This window comes from Megalops cyprinoides, chromosome 2, assembly GCF_013368585.1.
Source record: "Megalops cyprinoides isolate fMegCyp1 chromosome 2, fMegCyp1.pri, whole genome shotgun sequence".
NCBI lineage: Eukaryota > Metazoa > Chordata > Actinopteri > Elopiformes > Megalopidae > Megalops > Megalops cyprinoides.
The window spans coordinates 53109091-53127665 of record NC_050584.1 but is presented as its reverse complement, the minus strand read 5'-3'; the positions used below and the strand labels follow the sequence as shown (position 1 = coordinate 53127665).

The following is an 18575-nucleotide window of genomic DNA, read 5'->3' as shown; positions in this document are numbered from 1 at the left end:
GCCGCTGATTTAACACTAAACTCTTGGATTTTGATTTCGAAAAAAAATCATGCATTTTGAGTAACAACAGCAAGATGGAATCGTTCCTTAGATAAGAATTGTACATATTCGTGTTTCCACATTGGTTTGTTTGTTGTCAGATGCCAGTTGGCAATCGTTGGTTTTTTATTTTTCACCGCAGTTATCGTTGAGAGTTTGGCTTTTACTTGCGGCCTGCAACGCTATTGTTTTACCCTTGTTTGACCGACATACTACATAACACCAGTATAAGATCACGATCATTTTTTAAACACTTCTCCCAACTGCTGTGGGATTTGCTGATCACTTGATCAGATTAGTACTGCCCAATGTACCAGGAAAGAAAGAGGCCTTGTGGAACGCAACAAGGAACACGCAGAAGCAGGCATTATACCGCACTGTCATCGGATTACACTCCATGACTAAAGCTGCAGTATGGCAAAGTTTAAACTTCAGTAACGGTGAAAAATAACACTGAAACACACATGCCACTGTTCATTTACATGCAAACCCATAAACAAACCTGTTCATTCGTAAAGTGTAAGAGAATCAAACTAAGTTCTTAGCAATTTTGTTAAAGCTCTTTAAATGAGAAAAAGGCAGCGCTTCAACATTTCTGAGAAAATAATTTTATTTTTTTTCTTGGAATGCAGCAGGTTGGCAACAAAAGTACTGGAAGAAAACATACAATTGATTATAGTATTGCACACAATAGAAGGCTTTGGAGATACATAAAGCTTTACTATCCATTGGTCCATGACTGCACATTATCCTTTCTTCCCGTTATTCTGCAATATAAGTGCTTCACAAATACAAAAGCAACAGAAAGCAAATTGCGCAGGAAATGTTGGGATCCTACATTCCACTGAATCATTGTTCAGTTGCTTTTCCATTGGGCTATACAGACAGTAAGAGGCATACTTTTCATGATGTTCTTTGTCAAGAAAACTAGAAAATTATCTTGGAAACTAAGTATTGCTTAGAGCTATGTCAGTGAACGGCAGTCACAAGGAATGCTGAAACCAACAACAACAAAAAATCAACAGTTGTTCCTACTCTCCTCAAAAGCTTATTTGTTAAATTGCCCATTTAAAATGTAACAAATTTGACATCAGAGTCAGGGTCAATTTCATTTAAATTCAGTGAGTTCAGGGAATGAACTGAAATTATATTCATTCCTTGAATCAATTGAACTTTAACTTTATGCCTATAGTACTTCAAAATGTACATTTTTCAACAGGATTCCCTAAAAACGCAGCACTGCATTTGAAATGATTTTCAGATTTCTCAGATTGTTATCTGCATGCTATGGCATAACTCAATTTCCAATTGCGGTACTGATCATTAAAAGTGCCTGATTTCGAATAATGAATTCAATACATTATAGGGAGCGTACAAAATTTTCAAGAATCCTGCCAAAAAGAGAATTAATTTTTTATGATCAAATCAACAAATTAAAATATATTTGTTCAGTGTCAAACATATTGTAAAAATAAGATATTTTTGATCAATTCACAATAAAACCAAATGCTCTCTGTCAAAATGATTCGGTATCCTCCTTGTCCACATTATCATCTTTGGTCAATTTTCTCACCATTTCTCTTTCTCAAAATTCTGTCAACACACAAGAGTACCAACTTTCTATATCTGGATAACTGAATAATATCTGAAAACCCACAAATGTTCATTTTTATCCATTGTAACTGATGTAAACTCTTGCACAGATGGAATACTTCTGATTTTTCATTCAGCTTCCCTGTAGGGGGGCGCACAGGAAAAACAGGTGTACATTCTGAAATTAGCTTGGTAAAATTCAAGATAAAATCATAAGTCGTTCAACAGCACATTGCCATTGAAGTGGCTGAGTGTACGTGTGTGCGTTTGTGTGCGCGTGTGTCAGAGAAAGAGATGGAGAGAGGCCACAGACATCTGCTTCAGCCACTGATTCCATTCGGCTTCCCTTGTAAGGATTTCAGACACTATGAAACTGTACAGTACAGTACCTGTAGAGACTCCCGGTACATGGTTCAGAAGTGACTGTATGTAACTTCAATCCACAAAGCTTTGAGCTTTAATAATAATATACTTTGAATGATTTGCCTCTGGCCTCCTGATAACATGTCAAGCTGTCACGGGACTTTGGTTTTGAACTGAGTTGTTAGTCTTGCCTGTGCTTCCACATATTAGGTCTCCTTCACAAAACTGTCCTCACAGAAATCCCTCGCTGTATGCAGCTGTGCAGTCGGCTACGGCCGGACCTTGGCGCTGAGCAGGGAGCTGATGTAAGGCCAGATTTTATCCGTCTCTGTCCCTGAGAAAGTGTGCAGGATGCCTTTAGCCCTGAAGACAGAAATGAGAATGACCAATGCTAGCGTCAGTAACAGGTGGTCCAAATCAACAAAAGTCCGTACTCAATGAAACTACAACTCGATATGAATGCTTGCAAAAAAGAACTCCTCTGGCCTTTTTAGGATGGTGAGGTTTTGTCTCCTCATAGAAAGTTGTTTTGAACAAGCTCCACAGTAATCATTAGGTAGTTCTGAAGCACCCACTAGCCATCTATCACAGAGTGGCCAAAGCACAATATTACATAGCAATTAGCAATTACATAACATAGCAATTTAACTTCATTTAAACAGGTGGATTTTGACTGAGGCAACATGGTACCTTTCCAAAGGGTACAACAACAGTGCCCCACTGGGGAAGAGAACCAATGAACTTTTGTTTGCAAGTCCTGTTTGTTACCACTGTAACACATAGCTGTTGCCGTTAGTGGTGTTGGTGGGCCATTGGGTAGAAAACACTACATACTCTCTTCTATCTCATTCAAAAACATTGCCAACAGTGATGATTTTTTTTTCATAAAATTTATCATCAGGATATTTTTCAGGTGACAATGGAGTCACTTATGCACTTCATTAACATGTTTTACCGTGGTGTTTATATTACCTTGAACACTAGTCACATGGTCAAAAAGACACAAAATCACTAGTATCACTATAATAATAATTACTGGTGTCATTCGTGTGATGAGTAATACCTTTTCCAAAGAACACATGCTGAAAGCATATCTGTCTCATGCTGTAGCATATCAATACATCAATACATCAAGCAGTCTAGAGGATGTGACGTTTAATTACAACAGGTGACAAATAATAATCACCATCGGGAGTAAAGCATTTGTGGTCATGGTTCTTCACATATTACCACTAAATTTGAAATTAGTCTCAGTTCAGTTTGTTCTTGCGGTTCATACGTGTGTATCAAATGTCAGTGCAATTGCAACAGTTGTTATTTTAAATCTAATTAGCATATTCTGTAAATGCTACAAATTCACTGACTGCAAGTCACATGTCCAAAGGCAAATAAGAAATTGGTATCATTTTTTAATATCTCAAAAATCTCTCAAGTGAATATTTATAGCACAGTATGAGATGGATGAGCATTAAATGTAACTTATATATGATTTCAGTAATGCATATCTATATGCATAGGCTAGATTTACTTAATTATATTCAAAATAATTACATTATATGTACACATACACACCACAGGAATGTCTACTCAAGTAAAACTGGTAAACACACACTCTCTGCATTAAACTTTCTTATAAAATAACATGATGAAAGCAGGAAGCTTATGAATGGATGTACACAGGGGCCCAGCAGTATCAGGGGTCCTTAATAATTGAAAATGTGGCAGACAACCCTAAATTCAAGATAGAGGCTGCTCAGAACATGTAAACTCAATTATCAGTAAAAATAATCCACAAGTCAACTGGCGCTGTCCTGTAAAATCGCAGGAGCATTACAGAAATGTGAATATTGCACGTGTGTGTGCGTGTGTGTGTGTGTGTGTGTGCATGCAAACCAGGAATTAACCCTAGGTCTGACACTGTTTGAAAAACATAATAATTCAGCATGAACTACACTGGCTCCTTTCAGCTGAACCCAGAAATGAGAACACATAGGAGCTAAAAGAATTGTGACCTGGATTGAAAACAGAGAGATATCAAGCCTATAAACACAAACATTTCCACGGTAAAGATGAACTCGCTGCTGAACAGAAAACATCAGAATATCATGCCCAAACATGATCCTGTTTAACTACACACAGACATTGCACATCCAACCAATACCGCAAGTAAAAAAAAACAAGTATCACTACTGTACCTCCTTATTTAGATGTTACATATTAACATACACCAGTATGAATTTACAAGGGTTTACATAATGTTATCCAATTATGCTAAACAGCTACAGTATATGCATTCTTTAGTGTTAACATTAACTAAAACCACTTTGGAGATGTATGTATAATGCACACATAAGTCTGAAAGCAAGAATATATTAACTGGCAGCTCAGCTGACATTCAGGCAGATGGGGGAGAAGAACAGGGGAAAGTTCTGTGTAAAATATGTAATTGATCCTGCAAATAGCTGTTAATGGTCAAACTCTGTGAATGGAATATATAAGAATTCACTAAATATGTCACAACAGCAATTGGTGGTCTCCCTGTTTCAAATGTAAAAAGCTCACATAATGCAGAAAGTATCCAGAGGCTATCATGTCATCAAGTGAGCAGTTTCTTACAAATAAGAGCAATATGCTTACAAACACACATTATATTCATTATGAGGCCAATTCAGACATTAGACACACATGTGTAAACTCCACTTAAGTGCTTCCTAGAAGAATTACACTATTATATTACTTCTACATGAATTGAGAACTGTCTACTCATGTACCCCATGCAGTGAATACACATGGGGGTGAATTTGCCAGAAATTAGGATATGTCTCACTCATTACCAAGATTCATAGATTCTGACTCAATAGCTGTCTCTCCATGACCCTTTGTATTCACAAAATGATGGGATAAAAATTGCACCGGAGTGGTGATCATGTGTGACATCAGCATTATTTGCAATCAAATAGGCTACTTGTAGTTGAAGTAAAAATGGAAACAAATACTGAATTTTTTGTTTTGAATACAGTTCAATGGAAACAAATACTGAATTTTTGTTTTGAATACAGTTCAACAGACCCGCACAATTATCAAGAAAATGTTGCCCATTTGCTTTTAAAAGTGACATCTTATTGTCTCTGCAGTATGAAACATGTACTATAGATAGAGGGGACATGAAATGCATCAGAGCTGAAGTGGTGATATTTTTTTGTGAACATGGTTTGAACCACTCATGCTAGTGGTGCAGACACCTTTGCTGGTGGTAGTAAACTAGTTGTTTGGTCCAGTTATCCAGTGTTGTGGAACACAAACTAAGTGGTCCATCACAGTTTCCTAGTGGTGTGTCAGCACTATGCTGTACATGCTCTCCCTGTCCTGCAAATATTTTAACATTCTCGCTGATATCTTTTATATAGAATCTTCTTGTATGAATTGGTACAATTAATCCAAATATCTGATACTGACTTTTGTAACTTCTTCATTTTATGAAGAAATAATGAACATGTTGCTCATGGTTCCAGCACTGCATTACTTTCTCAGAAATACTAGCTTAACCTTCACAGATACACTTGTGAGCGTTTTGTAGTTGGGCTCAGCAACGAGGACCAGTGGCTGTAATACAACTCCATGTGAATATGCATTAGCCATCAGGCTTTTGGAAAAGAGGTGTGGGTTTCCAGGGTAAAGTAAATTTATTCAGCGTGTGTAACTTTGTACCTCCCACTTAAAGAGATACACACCTGCATAAGTTAAGCCTGAATAGTTAAAATCCACATTAAGTAGAAAAAACACTCAGCATTCCTAAGTCTTAATGAGCTCATGAATCACTGACTTATTAAGTAGTTTCACTGTAACTTGTATTTCACGTTAGGCAAACTGTTTTAAGAATACTCAATGTGTGAATCAGGACAAACTGTTAAGTGTTATGCCCAAATGGACTTGTAAGAAATAATTTTGTTATGCAATATCTGTTTTAGGGGTAAGTAGTTGTATTATAATTATTTAATCTAAACCCTGAATAAAACTTTGTATTTGACAAACAAATACAGTTACTGTGGCCACTTCCCACAGTAATAATTATCAAATGTTTAAGGACCTGGCATTGTACTCGCCTTATGAAGTTAATGTTGCTCCATGATATGCACGTGTTTGGTTGACTGTCACATGTTGAACAACCATTTTTAATGTTTAAACTTTTACTGTACTCTTTCATACAACCAGAGTGGGCTTTGGACTTGCAGCTGAAGCCATGCAGGGCTGACTTTCTGAAAGGAACACTGTGCTGAGATGAACAGCCCTTTGTTAAAGCAAACCAATAAAAAATACATCTATACATTAGATACAGAATGTTTCAGATATAAAATGGACCAGATAAGTCATTGCGGACAGAGTCATCTATTAAGCAATAGGTTATAAAGAGAAACCTTTGAATTGCCTTATACTCACTTGTACAAGTCTATTACAGGCTTGGCATTGTCTTTGTAGTGCCGCAGCCTCGCCACCACTGCTTCTGGCTTGTCATCATCACTTTTTACCAGGGGCTCTCCGCTGATGTCATCCACACCCTGAGAAAGCATGGGGGAAAAATCTGTTAGAAGTACCCCCCGGAATTGAAAAGATGACTCGTAGCGAGACTTTTTTAATGAAATGAATTTGGTGTGAGAGAGTTCGGCTTTTGGACAACGTCAGGAACATACCTGTACTTATATTACAGGATATCAGGCTCTGAAAGTGTGGTTGTGAGGAACAATCTGGGTTGCCTTATTTGACATGTCTTCAGTCCAGGAGGAAGGCTTACCTGAACACGAGGGGGGTTGAACTCCATGTTGTACACCCTTCCGCTGGCTGGATGGACCCACCTGTGGCTCAGTCTCTCCTTCAGTGTCTCAAAGGGCACATTCAAGCTGACAACCACATCCAGCTTGCATACGCTGTTTAGGGCATTGGCCTGAGCTAGAGTCCGTGGAAACCCTGACAGTGGCAGCAGACAGACAGCTCAAGAGGGCATGTCAGGACATGTTTGTCTCTTTTTTAATTCCCTTTTAATTCCAAAACTGACAGATTTTTAATTTTACCTCTATACTATAATAACATAGACCATTAACAAGCAATTTAAACACATTAAAGATGTATTTTAGAGATCACATATTTTGAGTGTTTTCATGTCTTTTATAAATAACTTTTTTGTTTTTTGGGGGAAAAAAAACCAAATGTAACCAATACAACACAGTCTTCAGGTCCCTGATTTAGAAATGAAATCCAACAGCTAGAGATCGGCTGTTTTTGTTTAAACTCCTGCTTGTTTGAACTTGTTTCTGTGATGAAACAAACAGCTTAATTCAATGTTTGACAACCAGGCCCCAGGGCTGGTTGCACCAGCAATGTTTATTCTTAGCCTAGTTACAACATGAGTAATCAATTGAATTTACACAATACTAAATTTAAACAGGTTGCACCACAATAGTTAATTGCAACATATAAATGCACAACTAACTTTAAGGAGGTGCAGTGAATTGCCTTAAAGTTATATGGAACCAACTTGTCAAAACACACATAGTTTGCACACCCAGGGTATTGCTACTTCAGAACATTGTTTGATACAAGTATTTTGATGACATCAACCAACCTGAAATTTCTGCATATATTAGCTAAACAATGAAAACAGGAAATGATCCGCATGATTGCCATGGTTACTTCAGTAACAAAGCCCTGAAGACAACATAACCAGATATTTTGGTTTGTGTTCTTTAAAGATATACAGGTCCTTCTCAAAAAATTAGCATATAGTGATAAAGTTCACTATTTTCCATAATGTAATGATAAAAATTAAACTTTCATATATTTTAGATTCATTGCACACCAACTGAAATATTTCAGGTGTTTTATTGTTTTAATACTGATGATTTTGGCATACAGCTCATGAAAACCCAAAATTCCTATCTCAGAAAATTAGCATATCATGAAAAGGTACTCTAAACACGCTATTAACCTAATCATCTCAATCAACGAATTAACTCTAAACACCTACAAAAGATTCCTGAGGCTTTTAAAGACTCCCAGCCTGATTCATTACTCAAAACCGGGTAAGACTGCCGACCTGACTGCTGTCCAGAAGGCCATCATTGACACCCTCAAGCAAGAGGGTAAGACACAGAAAGAAATCTCTGATCGAATAGGCTGTTCCCAGAGTGCTGTATCAAGGCACCTCAGTGGGACGTCTGTGGGAAGGAAAAAGTGTGGCAGAAAACGCTGCACAACCAGAAGAGGTGACCGGACCCTGAGGAAGATTGTGGAGAAGGGCCGATTCCAGACCTTGGGGGAGCTGTGGAAGCAGTGGACTGAGTCTGGAGTAGAAACATCCAGAGCCACCGTGCACAGGCGTGTGCAGGAAATGGGCTACAGGTGCCGCATTCCCCAGGTCAAGCCACTTTTGAACCAGAAACAGCGGCAGAAGCGCCTGACCTGGGCTACAGAGAAGCAGCACTGGACTGTTGCTCAGTGGTCCAAAGTACTTTTTTCGGATGAAAGCAAATTTTGCATGTCATTCGGAAATCAAGGTGCCAGAGTCTGGAGGAAGACTGGTGAGAAGGAAATGCCAAAATGCCTGAAGTCCAGTGTCAAGTACCCACAGTCAGTGATGCTCTGGGGTGCCATGTCAGCTGCTGGTGTTGGTCCACTGTGTTTTATCAAGGGCAGGGTCAATGCAGCTAGTTATCAGGAGATTTTGGAGCACTTCATGCTTCCATCTGCTGAAAAGCTTTATGGAGATGAAGATTTCATTTTTCAGCACGACCTGGCACCTGCTCACAGTGCCAAAACCACTGGTAAATGGTTTACTGACCATGGTATTACTGTGCTCAACTGGCCTGCCAACTCTCTTGACCTGAACCCCATCGAGAATCTGTGGGATATTGTGAAGAGGAAGTTGAGAGACACCAGACCCAACACTGTGGATGAGCTTAAGGCCGCTATCGAAGCATCCTGGGCCTCCATAACACCTCAGCAGTGCCACCGGCTGATTGCCTCCATGCCACGCCGCATTGAAGCAGTCATTTCTGCAAAAGGATTCCCGACCAAGTATTGAGTGCATAACTGAACATAATTATTTGAAGGTTGACTTTTTTTGTATTAAAAACACTTTTTTTTTATTGGTCGGATGACATATGCTAATTTTTTGAGATTTTTGGTTTTTCTTTACTTTTTTGCCAAAATCATCAATATTAAAACAATAAAAGGCTTGAACTACTTCAGTTGTGTGTAATGAATCTAAAATATATGAAAGTCTAATGTTTATCATTACATAACAGAAAATAGTGAACTTTATCACAATATGCTAATTTTTTGAGAAGGACCTGTATACTGTGATACTTCATTAGCCAAAGGGGCCCATTCTTTTTCAAGGGATCTCCTTTTAAATAATGATGACAAATCTACAATAAGCCAATCCACACAACATCTTTAACTGCTGTTTGGCTATCCAGTATGAAATATCACTCTCTGCACTAAGCAATGCATACATTTATAAGCAGTTAAGTTAAACCACATATTATGCAATTGAATTCAATGCTGCAAGTTTATTAATTAACTAGAAACAACTAAGGATTAACTAGGTGAAAATTTCATAAAGAACTAACATGTTCTAACTGGGCAAAATTAATAAACTGAGGACACTTGTTACACCGGTTACATTCTGCACAATGCTATATTACAACAAGTATACCGAATAACTCAACGTGACAGGTTATATAATTACTCATGATGTTGGATTGTGATATTTGGCTTAGTATTGTCACTGCTCTTATCTTAACCTCCTTGTGTGCACACATGTTAGTGACTCTGGATAACAGCTTCTGCATGATTAAATATCTTTATGACTGCATGACTACGACTAAATGTAAATGTAAATGTAAATCTTCACTGCAGCTGGGGAGCACATTCCAAAGTGAAAGTATACTATATAAAGGAGTATGTGAGGAGTCAATTCTGAAAAAGTATGCACTGAATTACTCATACAGTATAGTTTAATATCCCTTGAAAAACAAAGTTACGGTTGTCTTCTGAATCAAAAAATGCATAAAACCTGGGGAAATATGAATAGGTTTACAGGAAAGGGTTAAACAGCCAGGTTAATATAATAGTGTTATGTCAGGGTTACACAAATGGGTTAGGTTTGGGACATGCCATGCCATGATCAACATAAGAGCTCTACGTAAGTTCAGGAGTGGCCTGTAGCATTGACGCTGATTGACTCTTATGCTATATGGCCATTTTACAGAAATCACCTGAGGAAATTTATGCATCATAGCTGCATATTAAAAAAGGCAGGAGTGCAAAGAGTCTCACTGTAACGCCTGCCTTTCTAATCACAGGCTTTTGGACTGTCTATGGTGGATCCCTTCTCAATCTCTTACCGTCCAGGACCCAGCTGTGCCTAGTCATCTCCTCCAGCCTGGGGAGCAGGAGACGCGTCATGACGTGATCGGGTACCAACAGGCCTTTGTCAATATACGACTTTGCCAAAACACCAGCCTCTACAAAGACAGACAGAAAGGATGTGAATGGATCACGCAAGAAAGGAGAGCTACTCAAAAGAGCTCAGTCACAGCTGCCAGCTGAGAGGTTGTACATTTACCCTGCTCTCTCTTAAAGGGTCAACTTTAACACTTACAATCCTCAGACAATCCTAAACCAACTCATCAATAATTGTTTCATTCATGTAACATCATTGTCAAAGTCATAGAATGTTTGTTCCCATTTACCTCTATTCACAGGTATCCAGAGTGGTTAAGAGAAGACATTTTACAAACACTTACTGAGAAATTACTTACAAATTTCTCTTTTATGGTAACAAGTACCAGGTAATAGTAACTAGACACATGAAATCGTGGTTTTGGCCTATAATCATGCTCTGAAGCTTGAGGAATGTATCCTAAATTTAATTGTGACCATGCCATGTGTTTTTGCTTACCCCTACCACAGAAAATGTATTTCCTGAACGAGGCCAAACACTGTTTAGCAGAACTGACTAACTGAAAAGACGTCGACCAAAACTAGTACATGAATTCAGTAGGATTCTCAACTCAGAATGGTCTGGAAATATTGATAAAATGTGTATAACATACGACTCACCGGAAAACGAAATTAACAAGTTAAGTAAATATGTCAGTTAACCTGGAGATAAAATGTTGCACCCAATTTATTTTGTTTGAAACAAAATGCTGCATTTTTACATTTGTCTGCGCGAACTAGAGTCTGTCCTCAATATCCGTTAATAAATGACTGACCAGTTAACATCCAGTATAAAATGCAATGGCTCTCCATATGAATTCCGTAAAGGCGTGCCCCAATCCCTAAAAAGTTCCATGTAGTATGGCACAGTGCCAGCGAGTACTCTACCTTAACTGAACCCTCAATCTGCATTGTATCGCTGGTTGTTCCTAAAAACGTGTCTTGAATTATGCTGACCACCCACACCCATAGTTCGTTAAGTACGAAACTCAACGATAGGTGAATGGCACTACTCGGATATTGGTGTTGCTTAAGTAAAGTAACTGCTGGAAATAAACCATGACCTGTTTGTTGAGGTAGCTCTAGCAGCAGTGGAGAACCGCCACCCACCGGTGTTCGCCGCTATGTTCTCCCGAAGAAAGTCGCCGCTGGACAGATGTTGAAGGCCAAAGCTCTGCGCAATTCTGTCAGAGATAGTTCCTTTGCCCGAACCTGGGGGACCCATTATCACTGCTCGGAACAATCTGTTGGCCATTTCTTCTTGACAACAACCTGAATGTGATCTTGAAAAACATAAAACATCTTCAGAAACTAATACAAACAGTACATTGGTTAGTCTATCTGGTTAAAGCTTTGGAATAACGGCAATATTATCATTACTGGAGCGGTTATATCGTCTAGCTTGCAAGCAGCAAACAAGCTATACACTACAGTATCCCACTCCGAGAGCGCTTTTTAAGTGAACATGATGTACATGTACAGTTCAAGACTAGCTACCGAGATTCAAAAGTCCACGTCGAATCCAATCACCACCTGGCAGTCTTGTAGGAAAACTAGCAAAACTGATAACAAGCAACAAAGCTAGCTAGCTACCAACTTTTGAAGTAGGCGTTAGCTTAGCTAAACTACATTTATAGCTTGCCAGTTAACTCAGTCAGGAAAACAGAAAGACTGTCTGGCCAGCTAGCCTGCAAGTCAAGAACCAAGTCAAATCTGAGCTCACCTCTGTTCTGTATATTTCTAGAAAATGGTGTTTACTTTCACATAAAACAGACCAAGTTAGTAAAGGATTATTCTCCGCCCACAGAATTACTGTTTCACTGTATCTTTAAGAAAGCAGGCTATTTTGTTTGCAAATGAATGGGGGGACCAGTCCCAACGCCCTACATCTGAACACCCCCTTACACATCATCAGGCAAGAATGCGGACTCTGGTGCGCATGCATGTTTTCTGAAAGAACGCTTTGAATTGTGGTAGATGTCGTTTTTGGTTGCTCCCATGTTTAAATTTTTCCAGCTTGAAATATATTGATAATAGTCAAGTACTGAAAGTTTGCTTCCTTGTTGAGCAATGCAAAGCCAAACCACAAAGCGGAACAATGGAACTACCTATCTTGAAAATGTATTAGATTTCTTGTAATCACGAGCTGCGTTTTTAACTTGCTGTAGAGTTAGCCAAGATGTTTTTTCCGTCAGTGCAATTCAACTTGTTTTCCTAAATTCGTGCCTTCAGAATGATATGGTCGGCAGCTACACACTGAGAAATTTAGCTATCTTTAGTAGTCTATCTGTAGTCCTTTTGGCGCGGGTGGTAAAAAAAAAAAAAAAAAAAAAGACGATCCTTTTACCAACACTAACAAGTGTTAATAAGAGCGCGCCGTGAATTAACTTCCCAAATAGAAGATGGATTGAAGCATGTTGAAGATAGTTTTCTGCAAATTAAAACACAGTTGCTAGGGGAGCCGATACTTAACAACGCAGGGCGAGAAAGAGAAAACGGCTACATGTAGCCTACTAAAAACTACTCTGATTAGTAGGTTCATATGCCCAATTGCCTCTCAGAAAGATAACTATAATGATATAAAGATAACTATAATGACATGATGTTTTGACGATTTTGAGGGTGGTATACAAAACTTACTTTGACATTCATAAGACCAATAGCCTAAACCATCCCGTTATTTTCAAAATGTTATAATTTTTAATTCTATTCATTTATATTTATTTCTACTAGCGTATAATAATATCAGAAATCTATTAGCTTTAGATGTTTTCAAATATATATTTTGCCTTTGGTGATATATACACATACATATACAGACAAAATAAACTCATTTTTGCTATAGCAATACAGAAACTGCAAATAATAATAATAACTATAGTAAATATTAATACTGTTTTCGTACTACTACAATGAAATTACTATAATTAAAAATATTCAGGGTTCTTTTTAGTTTAATGAATTCATGCGCAATGAAATTCAACTGGGAATACAAAGAGCAGGCAGTTCTGAGAGCAATGACTTTCTTAATTTTTACCTCTTCAACATACAAGTCATACTTAACTTAGATGTCAAAAGTAGACTTTCCTTCGTGTTGGCATAAACGACAGTGTAGCATTTAATAACAGCGCATCTGCTCTTCAGTGGATTGTCTCCAAACGGGTCAGTGCTACGCACACCAGCCACATACACATTCTCTAGCTTGTAGCGGTCCAAATTATTTACTGTATTAGTAGCTACGTCGGTGGCAGTTTGTTATGGCGAGCTAGCTGGCTTGTGCTGCAACATTAAACTGTTTGTGTTCAGAAGGTTAAAGTATAAAGAACCTTGTATAAGAAAATTTGTAGACGAAGGAATGGTATCATTTACTTGCTAACTTACTAGTTTGAGACCCGGAAGCTTGGTTTTTTATTTTGTCACATGGCTAAGAGATTTCAATAACAACAAAAAATGGCGACAATCACGTTGTTCAATGTGGTCTTGCTGCGTCATTAAAAATATTCATGTAAACACGGAGAAGAAACGGGAAAATTGCAGGTAAGCTGTACTCAGACTTGTCCAACATGCGTACTATCTAGGTAATAAACAAAGCATGTTAAAATAATATTACGGTGGATCTATACGTGATGTTTGTTTTTGCCTTGAAAGGGGTGTGTGGTGCTGGGCGTTAGCTTTTGGCTGCATGAAAACAAGGCTTGCGAATGCATGGCTATGAGCTGCAGACTGGTTATTTTAAAATACATACACAGGGCAGGGTGTAATATAAATCGTGCACAAATAAACTCGATAGCGATCATTTTTATTAATGCATCGTAATTTTATGTTGTTATCGAGATTGATATTGTTTATCGTGAGGTTGCAATAATGCTGGCTAGTTAGGGAACAGTATATACTACATGCATAACTATATCATTAATTGGTGTTGTTTTCAGTCTGAACATACGCAGAAAATGACGATGTATTTCGAAAGCAGACTGACTCGCGCTTTCGCGTGCGGTTTGTTAAAATATATTTGCAAAGCTTGTGACTTTTACAAGGTATTATGAATAGCCACCCATTTAGCTAGCGAAATACGTATGGTTTAGTGCAACGAAGTGGTATGCTTGGTGTCATTATGCCCTTGCACTAACGTTGCGCAGATGTTATTTTTAATAATTTTGGCAGCCTTCCCCTACAGTCCTGTGATAGCAAACAGCTAATCGAGTTGTTTACATGAAGCAGGCAGAACGGAGGGCGGAGCGCCAATGGGAGGAGCCCACTCCAGCAGGCAACGCGACTGGTTTGCTGGAAAGGAACCGAGCATTGAGGGTGGAGTTAAAACAAGTCTGACGTATGTGTTTGGTGGTAGGTATAAATTATGTATTAAGCACACTTTCATGTAGCCCAGTGACGTCCACGAAAATAAATGCATGCTATTCTGCCAAGTACACCAATGTCTTAAATGGTGTCGCATCTATACATAACCTTTGAAACTCGTCGTAGTGTACAGTAGCGCCTAATCTCTGAACCACATTTTATTCCCAGGTGGGGCAGTGTTGTCCTACCCTTGAGGAATGAACTTAATCTGAATGGTTTTAGTACGTATCTAGCTGTTGGCTATGTAAATTGCCCAGCTCATCTGATAGCCAAACAATATGGTATTGATATAAAGTGTATTACATGACAATACACTTTATATCAATACACATTACAATTTTTATGATTGATTTGTTATATTACGTTGCGGAAAAAATCAAATAATTGCATGAAAGAATTTACTTAATGACATCTGCATTATAGGCAGTAAAAAGTGGTAAGTGAAAAGTCAGATGTGAGTACATAAGACATCAGCATAATTCAGGAGTGTTCCTCTTTTACTTATGTCTTTGGCATTATAAGGAAATGAAAGACAGTTTCTTTTTGAAAGAATGCTGAACGTGAGCAGTGTCTCCAATTCAGTTATGTATAATTGGTTGTTATATTTTCCTATCAAAAATAAGTTACAAATACTTTCTTCATACATTTTCATATGATTGTTGTTTTAAACTGGATAGCTATTCACTTAAATGAGTTTTGCAAGTCTCTCTGAAACTATATTCTATGGTTTTCCTCAAATTTCTTTACGAAAATTAAAAAAAAAAAAAAAAAACATTTGCTTGGTGGTGTTAACTGTGGGTTCAAACATATTAAAAGATTTTTTGTCCTCTGTATGGATGAACAGTGCAGCTGGTTCTCAGCGAAAGGGAATAACAGCAATGTCATGTTTCCAGATGTTCCCAGTTCCCAACTTAATAGTTCTTGGACACCAACGTATTTTCTCACTGCCTGGGATGTACACAGTGCAGCTATTTGGGGTGATATTTTCCATAGTCCTGGCAACCGCTCATGAAGATGGATGGCACCAGGACCTGGTGCTGAATTGCCCAATTTCACAGGAGATGAGGCACTGCTTGATGTGACAGGCTGCCCTGGTTCAGTTATCACAGTGCTGATGCTGTCCATCTTAAAGGTACAGTACTGTGATAACTGAAGGATGGCAGCCATCTTGACAGCATAGATTCCTGACCACTACAGAAACCTACGGAAAGAGGAAGCGCATAGCAAATTTTTTGCTAACATGTATATAATATATGTGCCAATATTTAAAGCAAGACAAATATTTTAGGTTATTATGAAAAGAAACAGACTGAGATTTGTTAAACCATTTTGTGATATGACTGAATGCCCCATGTAATGTGTGCTTATTAACCAGTGTTTATTAAAAGCTGCTACTCAAAAACAGACATTTGTGTTTTGTTATCATGTGGTATAGAAATTTATAAAGCATGTTTACAAATTACAATAATTTCTCTTTTAAAATTTTAACTTTTCTTTTGTGCTTTATTTAAATAAAGGTAGTTTAACAAATGAAATGAAATGCAGTTTTTTGTGAGTGTGAGGAGCTGTGTTACTGTAACAATATATACTGTACATTAAATTATGTAACAATACTATGAATTTCAACCCGATTTTATTTCCCCAAAACGAGCAGTTTGCAGTGGAATGTGCATTTTCCCAATTGCCCTCTGATATGAAAGTCTTAAAAGCCAGTTGAATCATTTTGAGGAAGTGGTTTAAAAAATTGAAAGGACCCATTTGACTTGAGTTTAATCTGACTTGTGTTACTTTTCATGTCACTCATGGTGGGAATCCCCTAATGGAAACGATGAAAGGTCACGGCATCCAGGTCTCTCTGACTACTTTTGCTAATATCAGTGTTCATCTGAACTGCAAATAGCTTCTAATATATTCTCAAATGCTTTGAAAAAGAAAGGTTAAAGATGCCTGTTCTGCCTGTTAACTTAAACAAAGATGATTACACTTTGTCATCTACAGGAAGAAGGGTCATTTAAATTTATTACCATTTTTGTGTCAAACTGCATCCTTTGAAGATAAGTAAAAGTACATTTGTATAAAACATGTAAATAGAAGTTTGAGGGAAATATATTTGTGCTATTCAAAAGGGCTTTCTTTCTCTCTCTGTTAGAAGTCACCAAGTTCCTCTTCCCTCCTAAAAATGATCCTCTTTTTCAGCATTTTTTTTTTGCCAAACAGGAATCTCGATTTTGCTTTCATCCCCACAGAAACTTACCACAAGTAAGCAGAAGTTCAGTGCCTCTCATTCCCCTCATTGTTTTCTGTGTCCTATAGTACACAGATATTTTATTATTATTACACTTGCGTGACAACAGGTTGTTCTTATTCATTTATAGCATCTTTGGCCATACGATTTCACATAAGTGTCTCCTCTACATAAATACTGTATCACTTGATAACAGCATTTTATGCCACATTATCGTAATGTCGCCCACATGTGCAGGTGCTTCAGCAGGTAAATTATTAAAACTAATTGATTCAATAGTCAATTATAAAACTAATTAAAATGATCACATTACATTAATATATGACTGAATTTTAAAGACTTTTACGTGGTGAACAAAATTGCAAAAAAGGCCAACCGTTTTAGTAACAACGGTGGTGATTTTTGGAATTACTATTACGTCAATATGATTACGCAGTCTTAGAAAATAAATAAATAGTGGTTTTTATAATAATTACCTCTAGTTCAAGAAAATAAACGTTGTATCATTGTATTTGTCCCAACATTCAGCACAAGAGGGTGCTATTAATGACCACGCTGCACCTCGATGAATGCTGAGTAAACATTATTTGTCTTCTCATCAAGCACAAGGGGGAGCCATTTGTGCTTATATATTGCTACGTGACGCAGAATAGTCTACATTTAAAGCGCTCTTCACACCCAGTTTTCTTTGGAAATTACAGCCTACGGTTTCCGGCAGTGTCGTGATGGTTACTCATCGGATTCAGCGAACGGGAAATCCCTCTATGAAGGCAAAATAGCCATACGCGACGACGACGCTGACCAAAATCATCAAAAATACCACAACGTGTCGATCCATTGTTCCGCTAAAGTTGATTCATACAAAAGACAAATAAATATACCCTCATATGTATTCGTAAAGCACTTTGGACTTTCGAGAGTGGAAACTTTTCACAGGAAAGCTGTACGCGAAATTGTAATATTTAACCGTTAATATTCACCCTTTACTGTTTCATGTTAACAGGATAGCCTATCGAAAGTATGAAATAAATAATAGTGTGTTGTCAACAATAACCCGTTCAGAGCAGAACACTCATTCAATCTAGATTACTCGAATCTAGGTAACATGATAAAAATATATATATTGCTATTAAATTATTAAAGTATGGCTGTTTTTATTCATGATTAACTTCACTTGGTCTTGATACATAATCCTGGGGTAATTAAACTATTATACGTGGTTTCATAATATGGCCAAAGAAATGCTACATATAAGGCTTGTTTACCAAATCACTCCAAGATGTAAATTTTTATAAGAGATTAGCCATGTTTCAGGTGAATATGGTGTAATGACACACAATCACCTCAAGGTGCTCTGACAAAGTTGGTGGTTTTGGTTGCCTTTTATTGCCCAGTTTTTCATATTTGTAAAATTTTGATGATGATGATGATCCCATGATGCTGATGGTGGCTTAAAAGTCAACAATAGACACATGGTGTT

General features: G+C 37.7%; 1 protein-coding gene across 4 annotated transcripts; it reads right to left on the bottom strand.

Annotated features, from left to right (window-relative positions):
* Nucleotides 1-1190: 1190 nt before the first annotated feature.
* ak4 (adenylate kinase 4) lies at nucleotides 1191-14014 on the bottom strand. Of its 4 annotated transcripts, none has more exons than XM_036522509.1 (6): nucleotides 13532-14014; nucleotides 11605-11777; nucleotides 10398-10517; nucleotides 6785-6957; nucleotides 6433-6551; nucleotides 1191-2358 (listed from the first exon to the last, which is right to left on the bottom strand). In XM_036522509.1, exons 1-6 carry the CDS (start codon nucleotides 13549-13551, stop codon nucleotides 2265-2267), a joined length of 699 nt encoding a protein of 232 aa, XP_036378402.1. In that variant the 5' UTR covers nucleotides 13552-14014; the 3' UTR covers nucleotides 1191-2264. The 4 variants fall into 4 exon arrangements, with proteins under 4 accessions (XP_036378402.1, XP_036378404.1, XP_036378403.1 ...); XM_036522511.1 differs by having other exon boundaries at nucleotides 13876-13910; XM_036522510.1 differs by lacking the exon at nucleotides 13532-14014 and adding an exon at nucleotides 12218-12685.
* Between the last annotated feature and the right edge of the window lie 4561 nt (nucleotides 14015-18575).